The sequence below is a fragment of the Macrobrachium rosenbergii genome, chromosome 22 (assembly GCF_040412425.1).
Source record: "Macrobrachium rosenbergii isolate ZJJX-2024 chromosome 22, ASM4041242v1, whole genome shotgun sequence".
Classification (NCBI taxonomy): Eukaryota; Metazoa; Arthropoda; class Malacostraca; order Decapoda; family Palaemonidae; genus Macrobrachium; species Macrobrachium rosenbergii.
This window is the reverse complement of record NC_089762.1, coordinates 11,367,252-11,393,373: the sequence shown is the minus strand read 5'-3', so window position 1 is coordinate 11,393,373 and position 26,122 is coordinate 11,367,252. Positions and strand designations below refer to the sequence as shown.

General features: G+C 38.6%; 1 protein-coding gene across 4 annotated transcripts in view; it reads left to right on the top strand.

Moving 5' to 3' along the window:
- The window catches only part of lost (methenyltetrahydrofolate synthase domain-containing protein lost), a 361,950-nt gene that overhangs the window by 210,157 nt on the left and 125,671 nt on the right, over positions 1-26,122 (top strand). For all 4 annotated transcript variants that reach the window (XM_067124203.1, XM_067124204.1, XM_067124201.1 and 1 more), the window contains exon 8: positions 1,655-1,853. In XM_067124203.1, the coding sequence (XP_066980304.1) occupies positions 1,655-1,853 (199 nt within the window). The remainder of the gene's footprint in view (positions 1-1,654; positions 1,854-26,122) is intronic.

The window sequence follows — 26,122 nt, the reverse complement described above, 5'->3', positions numbered from 1 at the left end:
TCCAGTTTGTTTTTCTACTGCTCAATATTGGATTGGCATCACATTCTGCCATGATTTCACTTTTGATTAAGGCCGAGGGTTATCCTTTTACCACCTTAAACAAAGCACACATTCCTGTATGGGATTCAACTAGGTTCGGTCTCCCTACACCTAGCCCGATCATTCATCCAGTGCCATTTAAGTCCCGTGTGATCTGTACACCATCCGGGTAAGTACATGAACCATCATGTACAGCCCCCATACCCTTGGCTCGGCTCTCCCGCGCTGGCACATCCTGTCTATTCAGGTGCGGCTATCTAACTATAGCTGGTCTGGGGCTGTTAGAAAGCATTTGGGACACTAAACTAAACTATACTACAACTACTAGTCTAAGACTACAGGATTAGTAAAGCTGGATTAGCTGGCACTGAACCCCATGCTGAGTTACACAGCAGTGATGTCACCAGTGTGCCCTGGTTGTGTGCAGACATACACTCTTTTACATTTATTCATTTTCCTTCAAAATTGATGAGTTATTCGAAAGAGATGGCCTCATTAGGATCTAAAACCACAGAAACCAAGATCCATGCTTAAAACGATAATTGTTGAACGGGCATTATTTCTCATTATAATTATTGTTTCTACCTTTTTCTTGGCAGCCATATAGCCCCCATATTTAAAGGTAAACTGTACTGGGAAGCTACAGAAACATAATATTCACAAGAAATAGTATGGAAGAGCTTTACCATATTGCTAGAAGCAAATACATGCCATTCTAGTGAAAAATTAGCCAAAATCTGTCGATACTGGCCGCCATCTTGGAATTTGGCCGCCATATTAAATTTTTGCGTGGCCAGCGCCCTTTCTGATAGAGGAACTTTAAAGAGCACTTGTGCAAAATTTCATGCTTGTTTCACTATCTGAACGATTCTTATGAAATATGCAATTATCTGCTGCACTAAAGGAAGTAAGTCTTCCTTGTGTAAAGACCGATGGTATGTATATTGTGTAGGAACAAATGACAAATTTTTATAGTAATTTGTATTTTTCCTAACTACTGTATACAAACCTGAGGTCTTTACATTTATACTGCCCACTTCAAGCTACGCTTCATTTTGCTCCCTGGGCCAAAAGGCAAAGTGAATGTGTATTGACTCAGTGGGTGGGACTCCATTCATAGCCGGTAGTTAACCACATACTTAACCACCTTGTTTAAAGTTAAACAGCCGGTCTCCAGGTGCACTGAAATTTATTCCTATTGTAAAGACCTCAGGTTTGTATAGTTAGGAAAATACAAATTACTTTAAAGATTTTATATTTTTCTTAACATAGAGACTGAAGGTCTTTACATAGATGGCCCACCTCAAGCCACCCCTCATTCTGGTACCTGGGCCGGGAGGCAAAGTGAATGCATACCAACTGGGTGGAGGGTGCTGGCTCCCACCCCTACCGTTGGTAGTTACCCACCTTGTTAAAAATTGAATGGCTGTTCCTGCTCGCATTCGCAAGCAATATCCATATGCAAAGACCTGCAGGTTTGTATGGCAGGAAATTACAAATTACTTTAAAATTTTGTTGTTTTGTGGTGGTAAAAGGTGTGACAGAAATTTGTGTATATGTCTGTGAATTATGTTAGTGCTATTAGTGTATTGTTAGTAAATTTGAAATATTTTAGAGCTGGAAAAGAAGTTACCTTAGCTGATGGGTTAGACCTTCCATCTCCTGAAGAACTTAAAGCCAGTGGTCGAGGACGAGGTGGTGGACGAGGTGCAAGGCGGGGTGCAAGGGGAGCTGGGCGAGGAAGAGGAACTGGTAGAGGAAAGGCCAGAACCTTTTCGGAGGGTGATGATACAAAAGCTCAAAAGAATATTCAGGTAAGTTCACATTCCATTTAATTTCAAGTTCATGTTCCTGTAAGGAGGTACTTCTTACAAAGTACTTACCATGCTAATTGTACATGGTGCTGAAGATCTTTATAGCATCTTTTGAACTCATTACATTATTTCCTGCCTTGTATTATCCATCTATTCACTTTGGTCTTCTCCGCTTACACTGTCGTAAAAGTAACTTCATCTTGCCACATTTTTTTACCTCAAATTATTTAAGAACAATTCCTTCAGAAAACCCAGTGAAAGTGTAGAAATGTAATTTGGGAGTCGTATTAAACCGATTCATAATTCCACCAGTAATAGTAATATGACGTTCAAAATAAATAATTTAATTCTAGATGGTTATTGTGGATTTTGTAATGTAAAATGTACTTAGCCAGACTAAGTAATAGGTATACATTGTTCTATCTGGATTTCTAGAGGTTATACAGTAATACCCCTAACTTGCATGATTCGAGTTGCGCGAATTCACAGACACACGAATGTTTCATTAGAACCTAACTAATTGTCATACACGAGTATTTCACTGATGCAAACATTCATGAATACTGAGAAACCCTGCAAAAGTGTTTGTTTAATTTTTTATCTAATTTATAACTTTTCAAGCTTTAATGTGTAAATCGAGTAACATTAATTAATAACAGTAATAATTTCTCTCTCTCTCTCTCTTTTACTGAGTAGAGAATGTTTATGGTATATGTATATATTTATTTGTTTTGTATGATAAATAAATTTTTTACCTAATAATAAGTACAAATTTTCAAATAATAATAATAATATAACTGTAATTTACAAAATACATATTTTAAACAAACAAATTCTTTCCCTCATGAGAAGAAGCTCGAATGCAAAGCTGTCAGACATGTCACTTGAACATGACAAGAAAGGGGTGCTGCTGATTAGTGGGTCAGGGGTTTCTTAGGTAATTCTCTCTCTCTCTCTCTCTCTCTCTCTCTCTCTCTCTCTCTCTCTCTCTCTCTCTCTCTCTCTCTCTCTCTCTCTCATTCGTAGTTAGCGCAACCTACGGATTATTGTTTCTCAGTATGTCTTTACCTGTACAGTAGATAATTTTAAATTGATCTAATTTTACCTGTACCGCCTACAAACTGTAATTGCACTGTTCTAAAACATAGAGACATAGACCATTTCAAAACAAAGAGTAAGAGACTTAATAAAGAAGTTTTTAAAAACGAGGTTGAGAAGACTTCTAAAAATAGATTGGTGGAATGGGGAGAGAGAGAAATACCATACTAATCTTCACACTCTCCTATATTCTTATGTCAAGCATTTATTTCTTTTTTTAATGGTAATGTATTAACCTAACTTTTAAATGAAATTACTGTAACTTTAATTTCATTTAAGAGTTAGTTTCATATTGAATTTCCATCTTTTGATATCTAATGTAAGAATAACTCTCTCTCTCTCTCTCTCTCTCTCTCTCTCTCTCTCTCTCTCTCTCTCTCTCTCTCTCTCTCTCTCTCTCTCTCGTAATAATTCATAAATAATTCAACTTGATATTTCAAGTAAAGACAATCTCTCTCTCTCTCTCTCTCTCTCTCTCTCTCTCTCTCTCTCTCTCTCTCTCTCTCTCTCTCTCTCTCTCTCTCTCTCTCTCTCTCATAGTTAATGCTCACACATTTTTACAACTTAGTATTTCTCTGTACGTCTTTACCTGTACAGTAAATAGTTTAAATTGATCTAATTTTACCTGTACCGTCTACGAAGTGTAAATGCTCTAGTGTGGCAAGTAGGTTCTGAAACATAGAAACATAATAACTAAGAGTTGTATTAGTCAAAATAAAAAACACTGTTTGTTCATGAGAAAGCATTTCAGAACAAAGAGAAAGAGATATAGAGTAAAGAAGTTATTAAAAAGAGGTTGAGAAGACTTATAAAAGTAGATAGGTCGGAAGGGGAGAGAGACAGAAATTCTCATCCAACTCTTTATGTCAACCATTTATTTCTTTTCTTAAGGGTAATGCATTAAGCTAACTTGTAAATGAAATTACAGTAACTTTATTTTCATTTGAAAGTTAGCTTGATAATTTGGGAGCATGATTAGTGTCATATTTAGTGTTTAAACTTTAGAAATAAGCATTTATTTGCATTTAATAGAGACTGTTCCAAACTAACGCAAAAATTCATCTTGCATGAGGGGTTCTGGAACCTAACCTCGTGTAAATTCAGGGTATGACTGTATGACCAAATGCCACAGGAAGGTTTAAGGCAAAAGTAAGGATCCGGGGTTTGATAAATGAAGTAGGAGATTTGATAAAAGACTGACTGATTAATAAAAAAAAAATTGAGTTTCCATCAGTGAACATCCTCTGTTTGGCAGCAAGGTTACAAGCAGTATGCCTCAAAGTTTTTTTGCTGGATCCTTTGTTTGTTAATTATCCACTTAACCCTTAAACGCCTACTGGGCGTATCATCGTCGACTAAAATTATCTGTTGGGTGCCAAGTGGGCGTAAATCGTACGTCGACTACAAAAATTTCAACCTTCGGTCAACTTTGACTCGACCGAAATGGTCGAAAAAACGCAATTGTAAGCTAAAACTCTTACATTCTAGTAATATTCAATCATGTACCTTCATTTTGCAACAAATTGGAAGTCTCTAGCACAATATTTCGATTTATGGTGAATTTTTGAAAAAAACTTTTTTCTTACGCCCACGCGGTAACTCTGCCGAAAATTTCAGAAATTCTTTTGTCATTTTGTCGTAATTTTTGCACTGTTCTATATTAGCCGTTACATAAAGTTTTATATATGAAAATGTGCACAATTTCATGCACAATACAACAGAAAATAAGTCATGGTTGTAGCTTTTATCAGTTTTGAAATATTTTCATATAAATCACGATAACTGCCAAAAATTTCAACCTTGGGTCAACTTTGACTCGACCGAAATGGTAAAAATGCAATTGTAAGCTAAAACTCTTACATTCTAGTAATATTCAATCATTTACCTTCATTTTGCAACCAATTGGAAGTCTCTAGCACAATATTTCGAGTTATGGTGAATTTTTAAAAAAAACTTTTTCCTTACAGCCGCGCCAGAAATTCTTTTGTCACGTTGTCTTAATGTTTGCACTGTTTTATATTAGTTGTTACATAAAGTTTTATATATGGAAATGTGCGCAATTTCATGTAGAATACAACAGAAATAACTCATGGTTGTAGCTTTTATCAGTTTTGAAATATTTTCATATAAATCACGATAACTGCCAAAATTTCAAGCTTCGGTCAACTTTAACTCGACCGAAATGGTAAAAAAACGCAATTATAAGCTAAAACGCTTACATTCTAGTAATATTCAATCATGTACCCTCATTTTGCAACAAACTGGAAGTCTCTAGCACAATATTTCGATTTATGGTGAATTTCTGAAAAAAACTTTTTCCTTACGTCTGCGCTGTAACTTCGGCGAACATCTCAGAAATTCTTTATTCATGTTGTCGTAATGTTTGCATCGTTTTACATTAGTCGTTACATAAACTTTTATATATGAAAATGTGTGCAATTTCATGTAGAATACAACAGAAGATAGCTCATGGTTGTAGCTTTTATCAGTTTTGAAATATTTTCACATAAATCACGATAACTGCCAAAATTTCAACCTTCGGTCAACTTTAACTCGACCGAAATGGTCAAAAAACGCAATTTTAAGCTAAAACTCTTACATTCTAGTAATATTCAATCGGTTACCTTCATGTTGCAATAAATTGGAAGTCTCTAGCACAATATTTCGATTTATGGTGAATTTTTTAAAAAAACATTATCCTTACGTCTGCAAGGTAACTCGGCTGAACATCTCAGAAATTCTTTCGTCTCGTTGTCGTAATATTTGCACCGTTTTACATTAGTCGTTACATAAAGTTTTATATATGAAAATGTGCGCAATTTCATATACAATACAACAGAAAATAACTCATGGTTGTAGCTTTTATCAGTTTTGAAATATTTTCATATAAATCACGATAAATAGAAAAAATTCGACTTTGGGTCAACTTTAACTCGACCGAAATGGTCGAAAACTGCAATTGTAAGCTAAAACACTTACAGTCTAGTAATATTCAATCAATTAGCTTCATTTTTCAACAAACAGGAAGTCTCTAGCACAAAATTTCGATTTATGGTGAATTTTTTAAAAACATTTTTTTACGCTGCGGCGTTACTTAATTCATGCATCATTTTGTGATAATATTTTCTCTGTGTTGCTTTGATCATTTTACAATTTGTTATATACCAAAATCATCGCAATTTAGTGTACAATACAACTAAAAAAAATTAACTCATTAGCTTTAACCATTGTGCTTACACCATGATTTGTATACAATTATATGTTTTTTTTTTCGCTGTCATATATTCCAATATTTATATATGATAATGATATTTTTCTTCATTTCTGATGGTTTCATACTAAACTTCAGGCAATGACAAAAAAAAGGAGCCAAAAATGAACTCTTAATCTTAAAAACTAAGCGTGCTGTGATTTTTTGAAAAAAACTTTTTTTCCGCTTCGGCGCTAACTCACCGAACGCCGCCGGCATACGGGAGACATTTTTGTAAATAGAGGCTCGGCGTTTAAGGGTTAATGAACCTGAACTTAGGGGTGATTAGCAAAATAAGAGTTTGCTAATGATGCAAAAAATGGTATCAGTGCTGGTAACAATACATCAATAAAACAGTTAAAAGAAGCTGTGGAAATATTAGGATACATTAAAGGGAATTTACTGGAAGGGAAAAGGGAGACCTTAACTAACTGCAGTTAGACCTCATTTACAGTAAAGTCCAAACTCTTAAATCTTGAAGTCCATGATCCAGGACTATTTTGAATCGGCCCCCACATGTTGTTCAGTTTTGGGATTTTTTCAGATTTCAGAACTGAAGCGTGCTCTGTAAATACACCAGCACTGTTTATTTCCAACGAAGACACTCTGTGAAACTCAGAAATATACAGCATACAAAAGAACAGTAATTTGTGTATGAACTCGTGTATCATGCAATCATTAAAATTTCATCCAAAAACATGACATCATCATATACATTGTGTATAGTGCAAAATGTTTTTATATAAGTAAGTTACCAAGTAATTACATGGCTATTAGTTCCTACTTTTGCAGCAGTTTAAGTTTTTTAAAATTTGCGGTAGCACTCCATTGTTTTGGTGTAGGTAACTGACCCTGCCCACTATTGGGGAAGAATAGGTATAACCTGGCTCAGGAGCTCAATGAGTTCCTGCCGCTCAGCGACTGGACATCGGTTGTTTGGTGGCTTTTGTTTTGGTTTGATTTCACCGGTTAGTTGCAGACATTCTCCAACTTTTGGTGAAGTGCTCAGTTTATTTGGTATTGCTAATCTTGTTAGCTTAGCTAGTTTCCCGATTGTGACTAACTATGTCAGACTCCAGTTCACATAGTATTAGGTATTGCAGCAAGGGCTGCAAGACCAGATTGACTTCTTACAAATATTACATACAATTTGTAGTTCTTGTAGAGGACAAACTTGTTGAGAGAGAGAGAGAGAGAGAGAGAGAGAGAGAGAGAGAGAGAGAGAGAGAGAGAGAGAGAGAGAGAGAGAGAGAGAGAGAGAGAGAGACCAGGTTAGGTCATCTCATTCTACTGAAGTACCTGTTCTTTCGACTCTGTGACTGCCTTTTTCCGAGCCCAGTGCCTTAGCCAGCCTTGAAGCCAGGGTAGATAAGAAGTTTGACATCTTACTGGATACTGTAACCCAGCTTGGGGCTTCGGTCAAGATCCTGATGGGTCAAATGAGTGCGCGTAATGTTGGTGTTAGTGTTGTGTCAGTGGAGGAGGTGACTACTCGTCCCACCGACGCTCCTAGACAAAGGTCCCTGCCAGACTCCCCTAACCCTGGGAGGAGGCAAACCAGACATCCAAGGGAGGTCAGTGGGGTTTGCCCACGGGTAGTTGCCCCCTCAACCAAGCCTGTTGTACATTCTCAGGACTTGGTGGACAGCCACTGGAAAGGCGTCCAGGCGAATGTACATGCCTTGTCATCGAGTGTCTCCGACTCTGACTTGGACAGGAGGCGCAGTTGGCACTTTCCCGAGTCTTCCAAGCCATTGAAAAGGCCTGCAGTCCTTGAGTGCCTCCTCTGCTTCCTTGTAAGCATTCCAGAGATCTGGATCATAGTCCAGAACCATCATGCAGCTTCTGGGACGAGGAAAGCACCTCAATGTATCCTGAATATTTTGTTCCCAAATGCTCACTTAAGAAGAGTTCCAAGTGGTCAGTAGCGGCCGAACACCCAATGGGAATCCGTGCAGTGGCACCCGAATGCCCAGGGCGAGAAGAGAGTGTAGTGTGCATGCGCCCAGCTGGCGCCAGGTGTTCAGCTGAAGTTGAGCACCTAGTGAGTTCTTTGTGTGTAATGGATTCCGAGTACCCCCGGGGAAGCCAAGCGCTCCTAGCTGCTGATGGCGCCCGAACGTCCAGTAATAGAAGGTTCTGCTAAATATGTGCTCTCTAAGAAGCAACCAGTGTTGGATCATTTAGATGAGTGTTCTCCTGTATCAGATTGTTCTTCAGCCGTGGTGGCTTCGCCTGTGACTTCTCGCCCACCTGTGTCGGCACATTTGTCTGCGCTTTTGGCGCCACCATCTACCAAGCATTCGGTGCTGCATACTGTTCGTCATGAGCGTCCCTCACAGCTGGATTTAATGTCTGTCAGTGTTGCCTAGACAACATTTTGGACCTTTTAAAGAAGCTTTCGTCTGCAGTTCAGGAGCAACCGGTTTCATTCTCAGAAGAAGACATAGAGAAGAATAACCCACATTGGCGTATGCATCTTTGCTGAAGTACTTTTTATTGTTATCCAACATTCTTCTCTCTTTTGGCTCCGTTGTCTCCAAGCTCTGCCTTTATGATGAGGTAACTTGCAGGCATCTCTAATCTGCCAAAGATGGTGCTCTCCTGTTCTTCGAAGAAAGCTTTATCCCATATTGAAGGTTGGTTGTCCGACAAGAGGGATCTCGAGAAGGCTACCTTTTGTGGCCCTGCTCCTCCTATGACGAAAAGGAGGTATCTTTCATATGCCACTGGGGAAGGCCCTACTTTAGGAGTGTCTGCCTCCTCCCAGGGGAACTTCTCTGGCTTGATCGATTCGACACATAAATCGGCATTCGCCACAGCCAAGATCTTCTTTTCGTCTTCAGAGTTGGATCACTTAGTGAAAGACTTGTTTAAGGTCTTCGAGATAATCATCTTCCTGGATTGGACTGTGGGAGCTTTGACGAAGAAAATCAAAGACTACTCCACCCTCCAAGACAGCTTTCCAACAGGCTGGTTAAGAGTATTGTCTTGCATGGACAAAGCGGTTTGTGACGGCTTGCAAGAACTGGATGCACTGCTTTCTTTAGGAATCCTTAAAATGAGGGAGTTGTGGTGCTCTTTTACCACGAAAGGAGTCATTCCCTCCTAGAATCATCTCTTCTCTTTGCGCCTATGGATCAGGGTAGTCTGTTCCCCAGTGCTACTTTAGAGCGCATAGCTTCTGAGTTACAGGAGGAGGCAACACAAGACTTACTTGCGCAGTCTACCAAACATCCTAAGCAGCCAAGTCGTACGCCTGTGGCCTCCAGTACTGGTGTTGCCTCTCTATTGCAGCAGTGGCCTGTTCGAGGGGGCAGAGCCGGATATCAGACCGGACCACATACCAAGCTCCGATCAGTGTGCCCGATTAAGAAATCCTTTACCGAACTCTCCTCTAGCAAGCGAGGATTTGGCCTTCCGTGTTCTGGTAGGAGCCAGGCTTCTCCATTTTTGGAGGAAATGGGAAGCGAAGAAGGCAGAGCCATGGTTAATAGAAGTCCTCAGAGAGGGGTATTCCATCCTGTTCATCACAGAATCCCCCATTGGCATCAGCGCCCATCAGCTTGACGCCCTACTCAGTAGGCTCACAGAGGTTTTTGGCCCTGTCAGAGGTGATGACTTCTCTGCTCAGGAAAGGTTGGAGACCTGTCCTGGACATGAGTGCCCTGAATTTCTTTGTGAAAACTACAGAATTCAGGATGGAAGTGAAACAGTCAGTACTGTTCTCCATCCATCAAGGAGATTGGATGGTGACAGTAGATATGGAGGACGCATACTTTCTCATTCCAGTTCGTCTGGAATCCGGGAAGTACTTAAGGTTCATATTCCAGGGCAGGGTCTTCCAATTTTGGGCTCTGTGCTTTGGCCTCTCCACTGCCCCACAGGTCTTCACCAGGGTTTTCGCCCTATTAGCGAAGTGGCTACATCTGATGGGCATCAGTGTATGTCTTTATCTCGATGTTTGGCTCCTACTTTCTCCTTCAAGAGCTCGCTGCACGGAGGACTTGCAGAAGACACTCCTCCTCGCCAAGGATCTGGGCCTCTTAATCGACTTTCCCAAGTCCCAATTAGTCCTGACTTGGTCGATTCTGTATTTGGGAATGACGATCGATTCTCAGGGTTTTCCGGGTTGTCTGTTACAGAGAAGAATTCAGTCCTGCCTTCAGATGGTTCAGAAATTCCTTGCTTTCCCTTCCTGCTCAACCAATGAGTGGATGAGCCTCCTAGGCACCCTATCATCTATAGAGAAGTTTGTGCCTTTAGGAAGACTTCACACAAGACCCCTACAGTTCTTCCTCAAGGTCAGTTGGCGCAAGAAGACCCTCCCAGTCTCATCTGTCTTCCCCATCACTCCCGAAAGTAAAGAAGACCTTCGGTGGTGGCTCGTGGAAGGGAGATTCTCAGTTGGGAAATTATTACATCCGTTGAACCCAAGCCTAACCTTATTTTGCGATGCTTCAGATCTGGGTTTTGGGGGGCCACATCTGCAGGATTTGAAAGTTTCAGGGACTTGGTCTCAAGAAGAAAGGAAGCTCCACATCAATGTGAGGGAGCTGAGAGCAGTGCACTTGGCCCTCCAACATTTCACTAAAGTGATGTGCGACAAGACGGTCACTGTACACTTGGACAACATGACAGTGTTGGCCTACATCAAGAATCAGGGAGGACACAGTCCTTCTCTCTTTGCTAAGCGGCCAAAGATCTCATTTGGGCCCAGAGCAACCGCACCCAGGTTGTCACCTGCTTTATTCAGGGCAAATTGAACGTCCTTGTGGACGAATTAAATTGCCGCAAACAGGTTCTACCGATGGAATGGACGCTGAATCTACAGGTACGCACCAACCTGTGGAAACAGTGGTGGAAGCTGTTGATAGACCTGTTACAATGCCAAAGAATCACCGTCGTCTTATGTATTGCTCTTCATTCCCTGACCCTCTGGTTTAGGCAATGAACACAATGCTCCAGGACTGGTCCAACCTGGGCATGTATGCCTTCCTGCCATTCAGCTTAGTGAGGGAAATCATCAACAGTTTCAGTCCCACAACAACTGTTCAATGACCCTTGTCGCCCCGTTTCGGCCACAGAGTGGTTTCTAGACCTCCTCAGCCTGTTGGTGGACTTCCCAAGACTCCTACCACAGTGTCAAAGTCTTCTCAAGCAACCCCATTTCCATCACTTTTATCAAGGTTTGCCCACTCTCTCTCTGACAAGCTTCAGACTGTCAGGAAGCTTATCAGAGTGAAAGGCTTTTCAAAAGCACTGCGAAGGCTATTGCTAAGTGTAGGCAGCAGTCCCCCTCCAATATCTACCAGGCTAAGTGGTCAGTCTTCCACATCTGGTGTCAAAGATGGGGCATCTCGTCCTCTGATACCACTTTAGCACAAATAGCAGACTTCTTGCTCTACCTGAAGTCTTCCTCCTGTGGTCTATCGACTTCAACTATCAAGGGTTATAGAGCCATGCTTAATTTGGTGTTTAGGCATAGAGGCTTGGATCTTGCTACAAGTCATGACATTAGTGACTTAATTAAGTCTTTTGATACTTAGAAACAATACAAACTGACTTCGGTACTGTGGAACCTAGATGTCGTACTTCATTGGCTCTCAGGCGTACCTTTTGAGCCCCTTCATGCTTCATCTCTGAGGGACTTAACGAGGAAAACCTTCTTTTTAATTGCTTTGGCCACAGCCAAAAGAATTAGCGAATTGTAGGCCTTGGACAAGCAAGTTTGCTTCTCACAAGGGGTTGTGGTCTGCATGTTCACCCTTGGGTTCTTAGCCAAGAATGAAACCCCATGCAATCCCTGGCCTTGTTCTTTTTCTATCAAGAACCTGACAAGTATCGTCGTTCTGACAGACCAGGATAGAGTACTCTGTCCGGTTAGAGCCCTGAAGTGTTATCTTGAGAGAACGACAGTAAAAGCATCAGAAGTCACTCTCGTAACCTCTGGTGTTCAGTGAAGAACCCATCTCGTTCTATGTCCAAGAACGTGTTGTCCTTCTTTCTAAGAGAAGTAATCTCTGAATCCCACAGTGATATTCAGGAAGAGACATTACTCATATTGAAAGTTAAGGGCCACAAAATTAGGGCAGTCGCCACTTCACCAGCATTTAAACTCAATCTGTCTCTCTCCACAATACTTCAATCTACGTATTGGAAATGTAGATCTGATTTTACCACTCATTGCTTATGAGATATGGAGACTACTTATGAAAACTGCAGTATGTTAGGCCCATTTTCCTGGCTGGCATGGTACTGGGGGAGGAAGGATAGGAGTATATCTTCTGTTTTCTCTATCTCCTTTCCTTGTTTCAGGTGATCGAGTTATGGAAAGCCTGGGGGTACGGTGTACCTGGAGTACCTACCAGTCATTGTTTTTAATGGTTGGGGTTTGGTTTTTATGTGCTGTTTAGGTAACAGATTTACCTGGTTGATTTTCTTGTACTGTGCCCAGGGCAAGGGCATTCTGTATTTTTCATGATGCATTGGCAACCATCGGAGCACTCCTTGGTTGCAAGGCACCCACTAGAGTAGAGGCAACCCTCAGCTTTACTGCTGTGCCACTACAGGTTGGTGATGAGCACTGACCAGAGGCAGTATCTGTTTGTTGTAGCACTCTCATCAGGTAAAGTTACAACAAGTATTTACTGATGCTGGCTATCTGTGTTTCAAATTCATCTCCATTACTGAGTGGTTTTGAGTAGTTTGTGTCCATGTATCCCCCCACCTGTTTTTTGGGATTCAGCAATGTAATTACTTGGTAAGTTACTTGTATAAAAATGACATTTTTATAATAAAATAAGATTTTACATATACTTACCAAATAGTTACATGATTGAAGCCCTCCTGCCTCCCCTCTCATGGACATAGAGCATGAACAAATTGAGCACTTGAGCTTTACCTACACCAAAACAGTGGAGCGCTGCTGCGAAAGTAGGAACTAATATCAATATAATTACTTGGTGAATATATATAAAATCTTATTTTATTATAAAAATGTCATTTTTTCAATAGATTACACTAGGTATGCTTTCTACGCCTGTCTCAGTTTCAGTAGATACCATTGAAAATGTATATTATAGCTGAATTAGCTTTTAACTAATAAATAGGCCCAGAAGCATAAGCTCATTAGGTTAAATGCAAATCTTCATAAATGAAAAAAGACTTACCAGCCTCGTGGCTTGTCTAAGAATTCGTTACTATTTCTTATAATTGACAACCATTTACTACTATGTTCAAGACACTGGCATAAACAACAGCAAGCACTGGCATAAACAATCAAATCGAGAAACAGCCATTTGCTGATATCAATTACTGTAACTAACATGCTTATTGAGTTGCATAACAGTAGTCAACTTGTTAAAAATTTGCTAATTCTCAGTGATGCCTTCCATATATACAAATAAAATAAATCTTTATTCATCCATCATGCAATGGAAAGGAAATTGTTATGAAAGTATGCCGCTAAATTTACGGTTGTAGCAGTGGCTGAAGAAATTAAAAATGTGCAGGCAGCATAACGTTTTGGAAGAGGCAAAAGCAATATCCAAGACTGGTGAAATAAATACTGGTGAAAAAAATGGTGAAATAAATACTGGTGAAAAAAATGAATATTCGTAATGGCTGTGATGATGTCAGTAATACTCAGTCAGCTGAAGATTTTAAAAATGTAAACAACCTAGATGCAAATGGCGCCTGATTGCTTTGTTCATATATTGAAATACGTTAATAATATGACAATAATGCAAGAAATATAATTACATACAGTACGTAAAAGAACAGTTTTATTAAAATTATGATAATTCTTAATACAACTGTATTATTTGGCTTTTGCAAATGAACATCTGTTAGTGTAACAACCTAACTGTGCCCAATAGATAGTCTCTCTCTCTCTCTCTCTCTCTCTCTCTCTCTCTCTCTCTCTCTCTCTCTCTCTCTCTCTCTCTCATTGAGCAGGTTAAAGAAACAAGTGCAGCAGATTTTTAGCTTTTTACTGGAAATGGAAGCCAGAAGAGTTTGAAGTGCCAGAAAACATTGAAAGGTGCCAGGAGATTAGAATTCGACAGTGCAGTTAGAAGTGGTTTTAAGTTCCAATGTAGCGAAGGCATAAGCATTTCTGATGAGATGCTTATGGAGCATGCCAGAATTTCCATAGGAAACTAAACCTAATGAATGGCTGTGATTATTCATAATCTTTGTTTTACTTTTGATAACACAGCAGTATGCATGTGGAATGAGCTGGCAAGACTGTTTACATAAGGGGTTTTGTAGGAGTCATTTATGCCATCCAGGATATTCTGTGGTCTGGCAGTGGTCTGGTCCAAAGGGTGCCGGTACACTGTCCAAGGTTGTTATCGTAGAGGAAGGACATGGAAAGATAAAAAGCAGTCCAGGCAAGAGCAGAACTTGCTGCTATCAGTCAAACACATTGGGTATCAAAGAAGTGTAGAATGCTTCAGCCAGCACTTTCTACTAAATTATTAGTTCAGTTAAGAGGTTAGTTTTTAGACACATTCAAGATACTTGGAGGCATAAATACTTTAACATACACTAGAGCTATCTTTTTGCCTTTAGAAGTTATCAAACTTATTACAGCTGGTGGAAACTGGAACTGAAAAGGTGATAGAACTGCCACTGTTGGAACTTTGTCATATAGAAGATAACCTCATTTTGGAACAGACTACCAACTGATTTGAGGATATTGCTGCCTCCAGTTAGTTCAAGAATAGAATAGAGTAACAAAAATTTTTTTTCAAAATGCATTATCTGGTGGACAAATAAATTATAGGAGGAAACCCCCCCCTCTCTCTCTCTCTCTCTCTCTCTCTCTCCCCTTGAGAGAAGGGGCTGAGTCAGGAGGTTCCGGAGGTCAAGAGGTTTACCATGGCTCTCTCTGTTCTAGACAGAATGTTGAAAGATCTTATCACAGTCCCCTCTGCTGTAGGAGTGGAGTCACCCAGCCTTGAAACATTGAGGCATTATTCATGAGGTGCTCTCTTGTCCATTTCCTGCCTCTCTGATTATCATGTTTTAGGACAGAACGACGACAAACAGAACCAGAGGTCACCTCAGTGGGTCCTCCCAGAAAAGCACCTTACAGACTGGAACAAGGATTGGGGATGCCTGCCACTGGTAGATCTCTCACCACTCAGAATGTTCCTACAACAGACTTCCTTCTCCAGTTAAACGCCCCAGTCAGTGTTGGCATCCATCAGAGAGGGGGACTTCATGGTTTTAGTGGATATGCAGAACATTTACCTTCTCAACCTGTTTTTACATTGTCTTCTGGAAGGACGTAAATTTCGTCCCCAAGGGCTCTGCTTTGGCCGAGCAACAGCTCCCCAACCCTTCACTAGAGTGTTCTAGCTGGTGTCCTTTTGGGCACAATCCAAGGTTATCCAGCTGAGGCTATCCCTATACAATGCTCCCCCAGTTTTTTGTGGGGATAAGTTTGAGAACCCACTGCAGAAATGCAAAATCCCTTCTAAAAACACTAATAACTGCTTATAATTGCTAAATGCCTTATACCTCTTAAATTAAAATGTTTATAACTGTCTATTTTAAAAGTTTACAGCCTAATTTAATAGTTCAAACAAGAATATACCTTAAATTATCATACTGAAACAGTTTAATATCAGTTCAAACAAAAATACACCCCAAACCATCATCCCAAAACACCTAAGTCATCTTAGGTTACCCTTTTACAACTATTACTCTTGAGTACAGTATATACACCCCCTAAAATGCTTATAACAATGATTTACTAATTTTAGAATATTAATATTAATGTAAACACAGCAAAATATCTGTGTAATGTTTAATACAAATTAAATAAATCTGTCTTACAGAACACTTGACAACTAATCAATTTCCCCTGCATACATAAGCCTAGAGCCATTTTCTCTCATAGTATTTAAGTTGATGCATTTTCCATTTACATTTGGTAAAAAAAATTTAAATTATTACTACTTCACTTTTTTCATAGAGCAACACTGTTTATTAACTAATTACTGTATTTTTTCATATTGTGTTTGTGACTAAATACAGATAGTATCATCAAAATGATTTACGGTGTACTTATACTGTACTACTGTACCTGTTATGCTCATTCTGGGGTGGGCCCCAGAATGAGGATAACAGGTTTATGATTCTCTCTCTCTCTCTCTCTCTCTCTCTCTCTCTCTCTCTCTCTCTCTCTCTCTCTCTCTCTCTCTCTCTTTAAGGATAATGTAAGATGTATTTGAAATAATATTACTATAAAGTGTTTGTGGATTATAGAGCATAGTGTACAATATCTAAAATATTCTGTAATTATTTTTATTTTATTTTCCAGTCTGCTTTTATTGAAAAGCAAAAAGTTGTAATTATAGCATGGAAAATATGAAAAAAATAATGACAAAGTAATTCACATTTATCTATAAAACTATACTGTACAAAACAAATTATTTTTATACCGTATAGTTCGGGGTTGCCATATCTGAACAGTCAAAATACAGGATGCTTCCCTCTTGAACCCCCCCTTCCCTAGTTAAAAAAATGCAGTTTGTATGAGCTATCACTGATGTGCATATGTGTATGATAAAATAATAATAAAAAAAACTTACCTTAACATAAGGCTGATTATCTTGAATTTCTATATGATCTTAATCTAGTTACAGTCTTCTTTGCTCATTATGTCTGTGGCTGCATGTTGTGTGGCGTGTGCCCATCCATATTTTTGAGAAGATCTGATACTTTTCAGGAGAACTTTATTGGATCTTATGTAGTTGTAGAAGTCACTGCATGATGTCTCATGGAAGTTGTATTGTAATGTCAAGAGACCCTTCATTGTAGCAGCATTCAACTTCTTCCTTTCTTTAGTCCACTGACTTTTTGTTAGTGAAAATACTCACTATACATTTCGCTTTGTGGGATGCTACAGCAAAGAAAAACTGTGCAGTTCTTAGCAATTGTGAATGACATTCAATATTCTTTGATTTTTCAAAGTATTTGGTCCATTTTTCATGTGCTGACAATTTATTGAATTCTTGATCATTGTTGTAACTCTTTACGAACACCTTCAGATTACTAACTTGATCGAAGCATTTCACGTCATCAACTTCTATCCCCTTGTCTATCAAATATTTAACAGAAGGCTCCATAGCATCCCAATTTGGTATTTCAGTTAAACTCATCCACTTGAAGCAAGAAAACTCTTCCATTGGTTTCATCCACTTACCTAGATACTCTAAACATCTGCTGTACAAATTTGTTACTTCTGCAAAAAAACTTTCACACTTTTCCATACCCTTCTGTATGTTTCTGAGCAACCAGTCCTTTAACTTTTAAGGATATGAAATTTTGATTCTTTCATTCTATGAGAACTTTGTTCACAGACTCCAAACATGTCAACACTTCTACAACAGAATTGCTTCCCCTTTCAGTTGTTTGAATGTGTGTATGAAACATGTTCATTAATGAGTGCATGTGCCAGAGATATATTTCACTCATTTCATTCTCAAAGAATTTTCGGATTAGTGTGGGTGGGTGGTCTTGCGATAGAAAGAAGGACTTAAGAGCAGGATACATCTGTATCAGCCTTGTAAGGCCAGGAAATAGTGACAGCCAGCAAGTCTTACTGTGGGAAGGAGGTTTCTGTACTCAACTTCAACAAACTCACAGTACTCCTTTAACTGTTCAGTACAAACTGTGTAGATATGAAAATACTGATAGATTTTATTGATTATATTTTCAATATCATTATCCATTCTTTCTGCTCCATGATGGACACAGTTGTTTAAAATGTGAGCTGGGCAACCCACTCCAACTAATGATCTCTTCCCCAACATTTTCCTTAAATGTGCAAACACATTATTCCCTTCTTCATTACGCTTGAGTCCTCCTACATTTTATAAAACGCTAGAACTCATTACTTAATAAGAAATACCGAAAACTGTGTGTCATAACCATTTACTCTTCTTTTATTTTGCCACAACATTGCTGATATGAATAAAATATACACTTACAAAAGAAACAAAAAATCAGATTATTTTAGCAACGTTAGCTAACAGTGAGTACAGTAAACCCCCCATATTTGAGGTCTCAGGATTCGCGGACTCACGTATTCACGGATTTCTCTTTGGAACGTATCTACCCACTATTCGCGGAAAGTTTGCCCATTCATGGTATTTTTCACTGAGAAATATTCACTAAATACTGTTTCATCTCATTTTCGTGACTAAATGCACTTTTTGTGATAAAACTCTTGAAATACTTAGGTAATGCTCGAGTTACGATAATTCGATTTTGCAGTGGGGTAAGCAATTAATACTGATACGACTATATTATTTATAAAATATTTTTAAATTTCACACGGGTGCATGCAGCAGCGCAATCAGGCAGTGTGAGAGACCAAATTACAATAGACAACTTTTCCTCCATCTCTTTATCCCATCTTCTAGTTAAAAAAGTAAAAGAGAATGATAAAAGTATTGTTAGTAACGTTATACTATTGTGTAAATGCGTACAGCCATAAACAACCGACCAAGGAACTGTTGTTTTACTTATAACCGAATCGGAAAGCAACAGCCATTTACCTGGTATTTCAACCATTATACAGTAATAAACAATTACCGTAGGTAACGTTAAAAAAAAAAATATGGCACAAATGACGTCGAGTAGAATAGGACTGATATATTTTTACATTACACCCTTATTCAGTGTGGATAAAAGATCGTCAAGGAAATGTACTGCTAAATTTAAGCTGCAAGTTGTAGCTGAAGCTGAGAAAACAGTGTTCAAGCTGCTAATGACCATACTGTAAATTATCATGCATTGGCAACATGGTTGAAACTCGATCGTAATTAAAATGGGAGAGAGTATTTTAACCCTTAAACGCCGAGCCTCTATTTACATAAACGTCTCCCGTATGCCGGCGGCGTTCGGGAGTTAGCGCCGAAGCTGAAAAAAAGTTTTTTCAAAAACTCACAGCACGCTTAGTTTTTAAGATTAAGAGTTCATTTTTGGCTTATATTTTTGTCATTGCCTGAAGTTTAGTATGCAACCATCAGAAATGAAAAAAATATTATTATCATATATAAATATTGAAATATATGACAGCGCAAAAAATAAATTTCATATATAATTTTATACAAATCGTGCTGTGAGCAAAACGGTTAAAGCTAACGAGTTATTTTTTTCTTTGTATTGTACACTAAATTGCGATGATTTTGGTATATAACAAATTGTAAAACGATCAAAGCAACACAGAAAATATTATCACAAAATGATGCATGAATTAAATAACGCGCAGACGTAAAAAATGTTTCTTTCAAAATTCACCATAAATCGAAATATTGTGCTAGAGACTTCCGTTTGTTGAAAAATGAAGCTAATTGATTGAATATTACTAGACTGTAAGTGTTTTAGCTTACAATTGCAGTTTTCGACCATTTCGGTCGAGTTAAAGTTGACCGAAAGTCGAATTTTTTCTATTTATCGTGATTTATATGAAAATATTTCAAAACTAATAAAAGCTACAACCATGAGTTATTTTCTGTTGTATTGTACATGAAATTGCACACATTTTCATATATAAAAGTTTATGTAACGACTAATATAAACCGGTGCAAACATTACGACAACGTGACGAAAGAATTTCTGAGATGTTCGGCCGAGTTACCGCGTGGACGTAAGGAAAATGTTTTTTTAAAAATTCACCATAACTCGAAATATTGTGCTAGAGACTTCCAATTTATTGCAAAATTAAGGTAAATGATTGAATATTACTAGAATGTAAGAGTTTTAGCTTACAATTGCATTTTTTGACCATTTCGGTCGAGTTAAAGTTGACCGAAGGTTGAAATTTTGGCAGTTATCATGATTTATATGAAAATATTTCAAAACTGATAAAAGCTACAACCATGAGTTATTTTCTGTTGTATTCTACATGAAATTGCGCACATTTCCATATATAAAACTTTATGTAACGACTAATATAAAACGGTGCAAACATTATGACAACGTGACGAAAGAATTTCTGGCGCGGACGTAAGGAAAAAGTTTTTCTAAAAAATTCACCATAAATCGAAATATTGTGCTAGAGACTTCCAATTTGTTTCAAAATGAAGGTAAATGATTGAATATTACTAGAATGTAAGAGTTTTAGCTTACAATTGCGTTTTTTTACCTTCTCGGTCGAGTCAAAGTTGACCGAAGGTTGAAATTTTGGCAGTTATCGTGGTTTATATGAAAATATTTCCAAACTGATAAAAGCTACAACCATGGGTTGTATTTTGCTGTATTTTACATGAAATTGCGCACATTTTCATATATGAAACTTTATGTAACGGCTAATATAAAACCGTGCAAAACTTACGACAAAAATGACGAAAGAATTTCTGAAATTTTCGGCCGAGTTACCGCGCGGACGTAAGGAAAAAGTTTTTTTCAAAAATTCACCATAAATCGAAATATTGTGCTAGAGACTTCCTGTTTGTTGCAAAATGAAGGTAAATGATTGCATATTACTAGAATGTAAGAGTTTTAGCTTACAATTGCGTTTTTCGACCATTTCGGTCGAGGCAAAGTTGACCGAAGGTTTAAATTTTTTGTAGTCGATGTACAGTACGTCCACTCGGCACCCAACAGACAATTTTAGTCGACGTATGATACGTCCAGTCGGCGTTTAAGGGTTAATCAAAACTACTGGGCATGAAAGAACACATTATTGCTATTTTTATGCTGATGAACGATAAATACATAAAGCTCGTATTATGATGAAATCAAGTGAAAATAGCGAACAGAATCTTGAATTGTTTTTTACACAAAACAAACACCCCCAAACGGCCATTGTCATCTATTAGCGAAAATAATAGATAAATTAATTTCACAGCGAGACATATTTTAGTTATATTTGGACTGAAAAACACTTCGTATAGTGAAAAATAACCTTGCCCCTTATAAATAAAGTATCTAGACTCTAGAGATTCATTTACACTAACTAGAAGCAAGAAACAAGCTCTGAACTGAGTTAAATGCGGCAAAATAAACACCGCATAAACATTTCCAAACCAAAACATTGATTGCTATGATCGCAATTTATAATACAAAAGCAATATATGAATATATACAGTATTATTGGATACAGTTAGTTATCAATGATTTGGTTAACCAGACCTCTGAACCCTTTTAGGGTTCTTCTCGGGCTGGGATATTAGATACAGTGAATTAAGGCATAACATTTTAAAAGATCCATGGAATGATGCATATTCGTTATGTTTCCGTTTGTATAATACGGTATGTGAATACTCTATATTCACATATCGTATTATAATATAGGTATAATGTAGGCTACGCTACTGTGTATGTATACAGTATACCATAGTGTAGGCTAAGCTAATTCTTGTTTGTTATTCAATTTCTCTTTGTATTGAATTATCATAAGTCACTTTGCATGAACCTCCAGAATTGGATGATATTAATAATTACTGTACCATGTATGTAAAGAGTATACAGTATTTTATAGTGTAGGCTAGGCTATGTTTGAGATACAATCTGATATTTCTTACATTTTTTCCAACAAACGATGGGTTTTTTTGGAACCTAACCCCACCGTATGTAGAATAATACCTGTATAAGCTTTTTAGTGTGCTTTGTGTGTTTGAACAATCAAAACAGGCAGTTCTAAGTGTTTTTAGAAGGGTTGTAAGTGTTCACGGTTTTAGGTATTGGCGGGGGGCGTTTGGTACACATCCCCTGCGAATATGGGTGGGTTTACTGTATAGCTATAGCAGACGAGTTGGTAACGCTTGACAGATTGTTGTGTTGTCGTCATCATTGTTGTTATTTTTATTTTATTTTTATTTTTTTTTTTATTTTTTTTTTTTTTATAAAAGCTGAAATTCCGGACATTTGTAGAAATGGTAAAATTCCCCCCGGACGAGGATTTTGACACCTAAATGCAAGACATATCCGGGAAAATCCGGATGTATGGCAACCCAAGTATAGTTCTGTAGATAGCATAATGTTGCTGTGTCATTAATTTTTTCATATTTCCATGCTATACAGTAATACACTGAACTTGCACAATTGGAGTTGCGCGAATTTATAGACACACAAACTTTTCATTGGATCCTAACAAATTATCATACACAAGTTTTTCACAGGCACGCAAACTTTTGCAGCTACTGTTCTGAGAAACCCTGCAAAAGTGTTTATGTTTAATTTTTTATGTAATTTATAAGTTCTTAGGCATTTATATGTAAATTAAATAACGTTAAATAACAAAAGTAATAATTTCTCTCTCTCTCTCTCTCTCTCTCTCTCTCTCTCTCTCTCTCTCTCTCTTACTGAGATGAGAGAATTTTTATGGTACATGTACAGTATATGTTTATTTGTTTTGTATGATAAATAAATTTTTTACGTAATAATAAGTACTAATTTTCAAATATTAATAAGATTAAATAATAATAATAATACAGTAATATAATCATAATAATAATAATAATAATAATAATAATAATAACAATAATAATAATAATATAACTGTAATCACAAAATTTGTATGTGATACATATTTTAAACAAAGAAATATCTTTCCCTCATCTTTTGTAAGAAGCTCAAAGGCAAAGCTGTCAGACATGTTGATTTAACATGACAAGAAGGGGGAGTGTTGCTGATTAGCGGGTCAGAGGTTTCCTATGTAACTCTCTCTCTCTCTCTCTCTCTCTCTCTCTCTCTCTCTCTCTCTCTCTCTCTCTCTCTCTCTCTCTCTCTCTCTCTCTCTCTCTCTCTCTCATAATAATTCATAAAAATTTCACTCTCTTAAGTAAGGACAGCTGTTATCTCTCTCTCTCTCTCTCTCTCTCTCTCTCTCTCTTGTTCATAGTTAGCACAACTCTCTCTCTCTCTCTTGTTCGCCCTCGCATTACTGTATGTCTTTAACTGTACAGTAGATAATTGTAAATTGATCTAATTTTACCTGTAATGTCTATAAACTGTAAGTGCACCATTCTAAAACATAGAGACATAGAGCATTTCAGAACAAAGAGAAAGAGACAGAATAAAGAAGTTTTTAAAAGCAAGATTGAGAAGGCTTCTGAAAATAGATTGGTGGAATGAGGAGAGAGAGAAATAGTATAATAATCTTCACATTCTTTTATATTTCTACGTCAACCATTTATTTCTTTTTTTAAGGGTAATGTATTAAGCTAACTTTTAAATGAAATTACAGTAACTTTAATTTCATTTAAAAGTTAGTCTAATACTTTGGGAGCCATGATTAGGGTCATATTAAGTGTTTAAATTCCAGAAATAAGTGTTTATTAGCATTTATAATGACGTGCCAAACTTATGCGGAAATTCGTCTTGTGCGAGGGTGTCTGGAACCTAATCTTGTGTAAGTTCAGGTTATGACTGAAATTACAACTTTTTGCATTTCAATAAAAGCAGACTGGAAAATGAAATGAAAATAATTAGCAAATATTTTAGATATTGCACAGCATGCTCTGTCATCCAAAAATGCTTTACAGTAATATAATTTCAAATACTGTACATCTTACATTACTCTTAAAAGAGAGAGAGAGAGAATCATAAACTACAGTATGTCCCCGTAGTCACGGGGGTTAGGGACCACGACTACCTGCATTGAGCGAAAATCCATGTTAAGTTGGTATACCCCCTGTTATGCTCATTCTGGGCCCCACCCCAGAATGAGCTTAACAGGTACAATAGTACAATCTAAGTACACTGTAAATAATTTTTATCATAAAAATCTGTATTCAGTCACGAACACAGTATGAAAGAATACAGTAATTAGTGAATAAATATCATTGCTCTAAGAAAAAAAGCAAATTTTTTATTGAGATATGCTCCATAGAAAAAATTTGCAAGGTGGTGAAAGTTCCTGTGGAAAAGTGAAAGATATGTTCCACAAATATCTGCGACAAAAGGAAGCATGGAAAAGTGAAACGCGAAAAAGTTGGGTAGGACTGTAGCTGGCTAACCCTTTCCCTCATCTCAAGAGAAGACAGAGAGGGCTGGGAACATTATCCTGAGTATGTGCTTGACACTGGGCCTAGTGGTCAACCTACACAAGTTTGAGCTAATCCCCAAGAAGAACAAAAAATGCTTGGCAAGGACAGTACATATCAACAAACAAGGAGGGATGATCTCCCCAGCCCTGGGAGACCTGGGAGCGAGGATGCATAATGGGTCAGCCTCTCACAACCAGGAACTGATGGCAAGGTACATTTCCCAATACCAGACCAGAGGATGGTGATGTAGGATGTCTGCCAACATCCATGGGACAATATGGATGTGTATGTATTCCGTCTGTTCAGGCAACTGTGAAGGGTACTAAACACTCTACCAGTCCCAGGGCCTTTGGATTACCATGTGACCATAGCCAGAGTGGTATACCCACACGCTGCACCTTCTGATAGCTGTCCTGATAGAGCTGCTTTAACCTCCTCACCTTCTGGTGGAGGAGAACAGCAGAAGGTGCCATCAACACATAGCTGACCTCTGGCTTCATGGCCAAAGGCTGTCCAGCAGCTCCTGAGACAGAAGGACTTGGCAACAGTTAGTACGGAGTTCGGACACCCTCAGACCCTCCTCTGGCAGAGCCTACCAGGGGAAGTGGACAAATTAGTTTTGTTGGTGTTGGAGGTGTCATGCTGTCATGCTCCCCTCAAGATGGTGATGGACATAGCAGGCTTCCTGGTGAAATAAGGCCTTTTTCAGTGACTCTCATTAAGTGGTACAGAGTAGTTCTTGCAAATGTATTCCAGCTTAGGGGCATTATAATTAACCTGTTGAGATCTGGGGAACTGTCAGCCATTATGGAAAGGAAGTAGCAGACTTCCTCATCTACCTACAACAGAAGAAACCCCACTCGGTCACTGCTATCAAGGTTTACAGGGCCGCTCTCACACAGGTGCTCTGGCAGCAGGGCATAGAACTCACCATGTCCTGGGAACTGTCACTCATTATCAAGAACTTTGAGGAGTGCCCCCCACAAGAGAATAGTGCCCCAGAGTGTCCCCCCATGAACCCTTGAAGAAGATTTCAGACGGATCCTAACCCTCAAGACAGTATTCCTCCTGGCTCTTGCCTTAGCCAAGAGTCAGAGAACTGCACGCACTCCTGTGCAACATCACCCTCTCACAGGGGTGGTCGTCCCAGTCTCTGGGTTCATCCCAGACTTTGTGGCAAAGAACCCTTTGATCCTAGACTTGAGATTTGAAGACTTCTGAATCCCATTTAGGAAGGACTTGTCGGAGATGATAAGGACAAGATACTCCTGTGCACAGTGAGAATCTTGAGAACCTACCTCAAGCGAACAGGCCCCTACAGACCCATCTGCAGGTGACTATTCATTAGCACAGGATGAGAGAAGAGGGAGATATCCAGGAACACGATCTCCTCCTGGGTGAGAGAAATGGTTGTCAGGGCATATGAGGCCGCAGAAGGATATGATCCTTCCCTGGGCAGGACGAGGACACAACAGAAGGGGCATTGGACCATCAGTAGCTTTCAAGAAGAGCCATTTGGAAAAGAGTCAGCCTTCACTTCCTTATACCTCAAGGACCTGGCACACAAATCCTTAGACACCTTCACCTACGGCCCAGTGATCAAAGCCTACCAGGTGATATAGGAGTGTCAAGACTTTTAGGGCTCCACCCAAGAAGGGACAGGACTTCAGGAATGCCAGACAGGAATGGGTCATACATAGTACACGACGTTCTAATGTTACTTAATGATAGTGACCCAGTTTTTAGTTGAGTAAAGGGTGTGACCCTTAGGAGGTGGCAACTTTCACTTCTGCAGAGACACGCCCACCATTACCCCTTTTGAGAGATCAGCCTCCTGACTTCCAGTGAGACTCCATATATGAAAGCGAAGGTTCTTATTTGTGTCAGAACAAACACCAAATTTT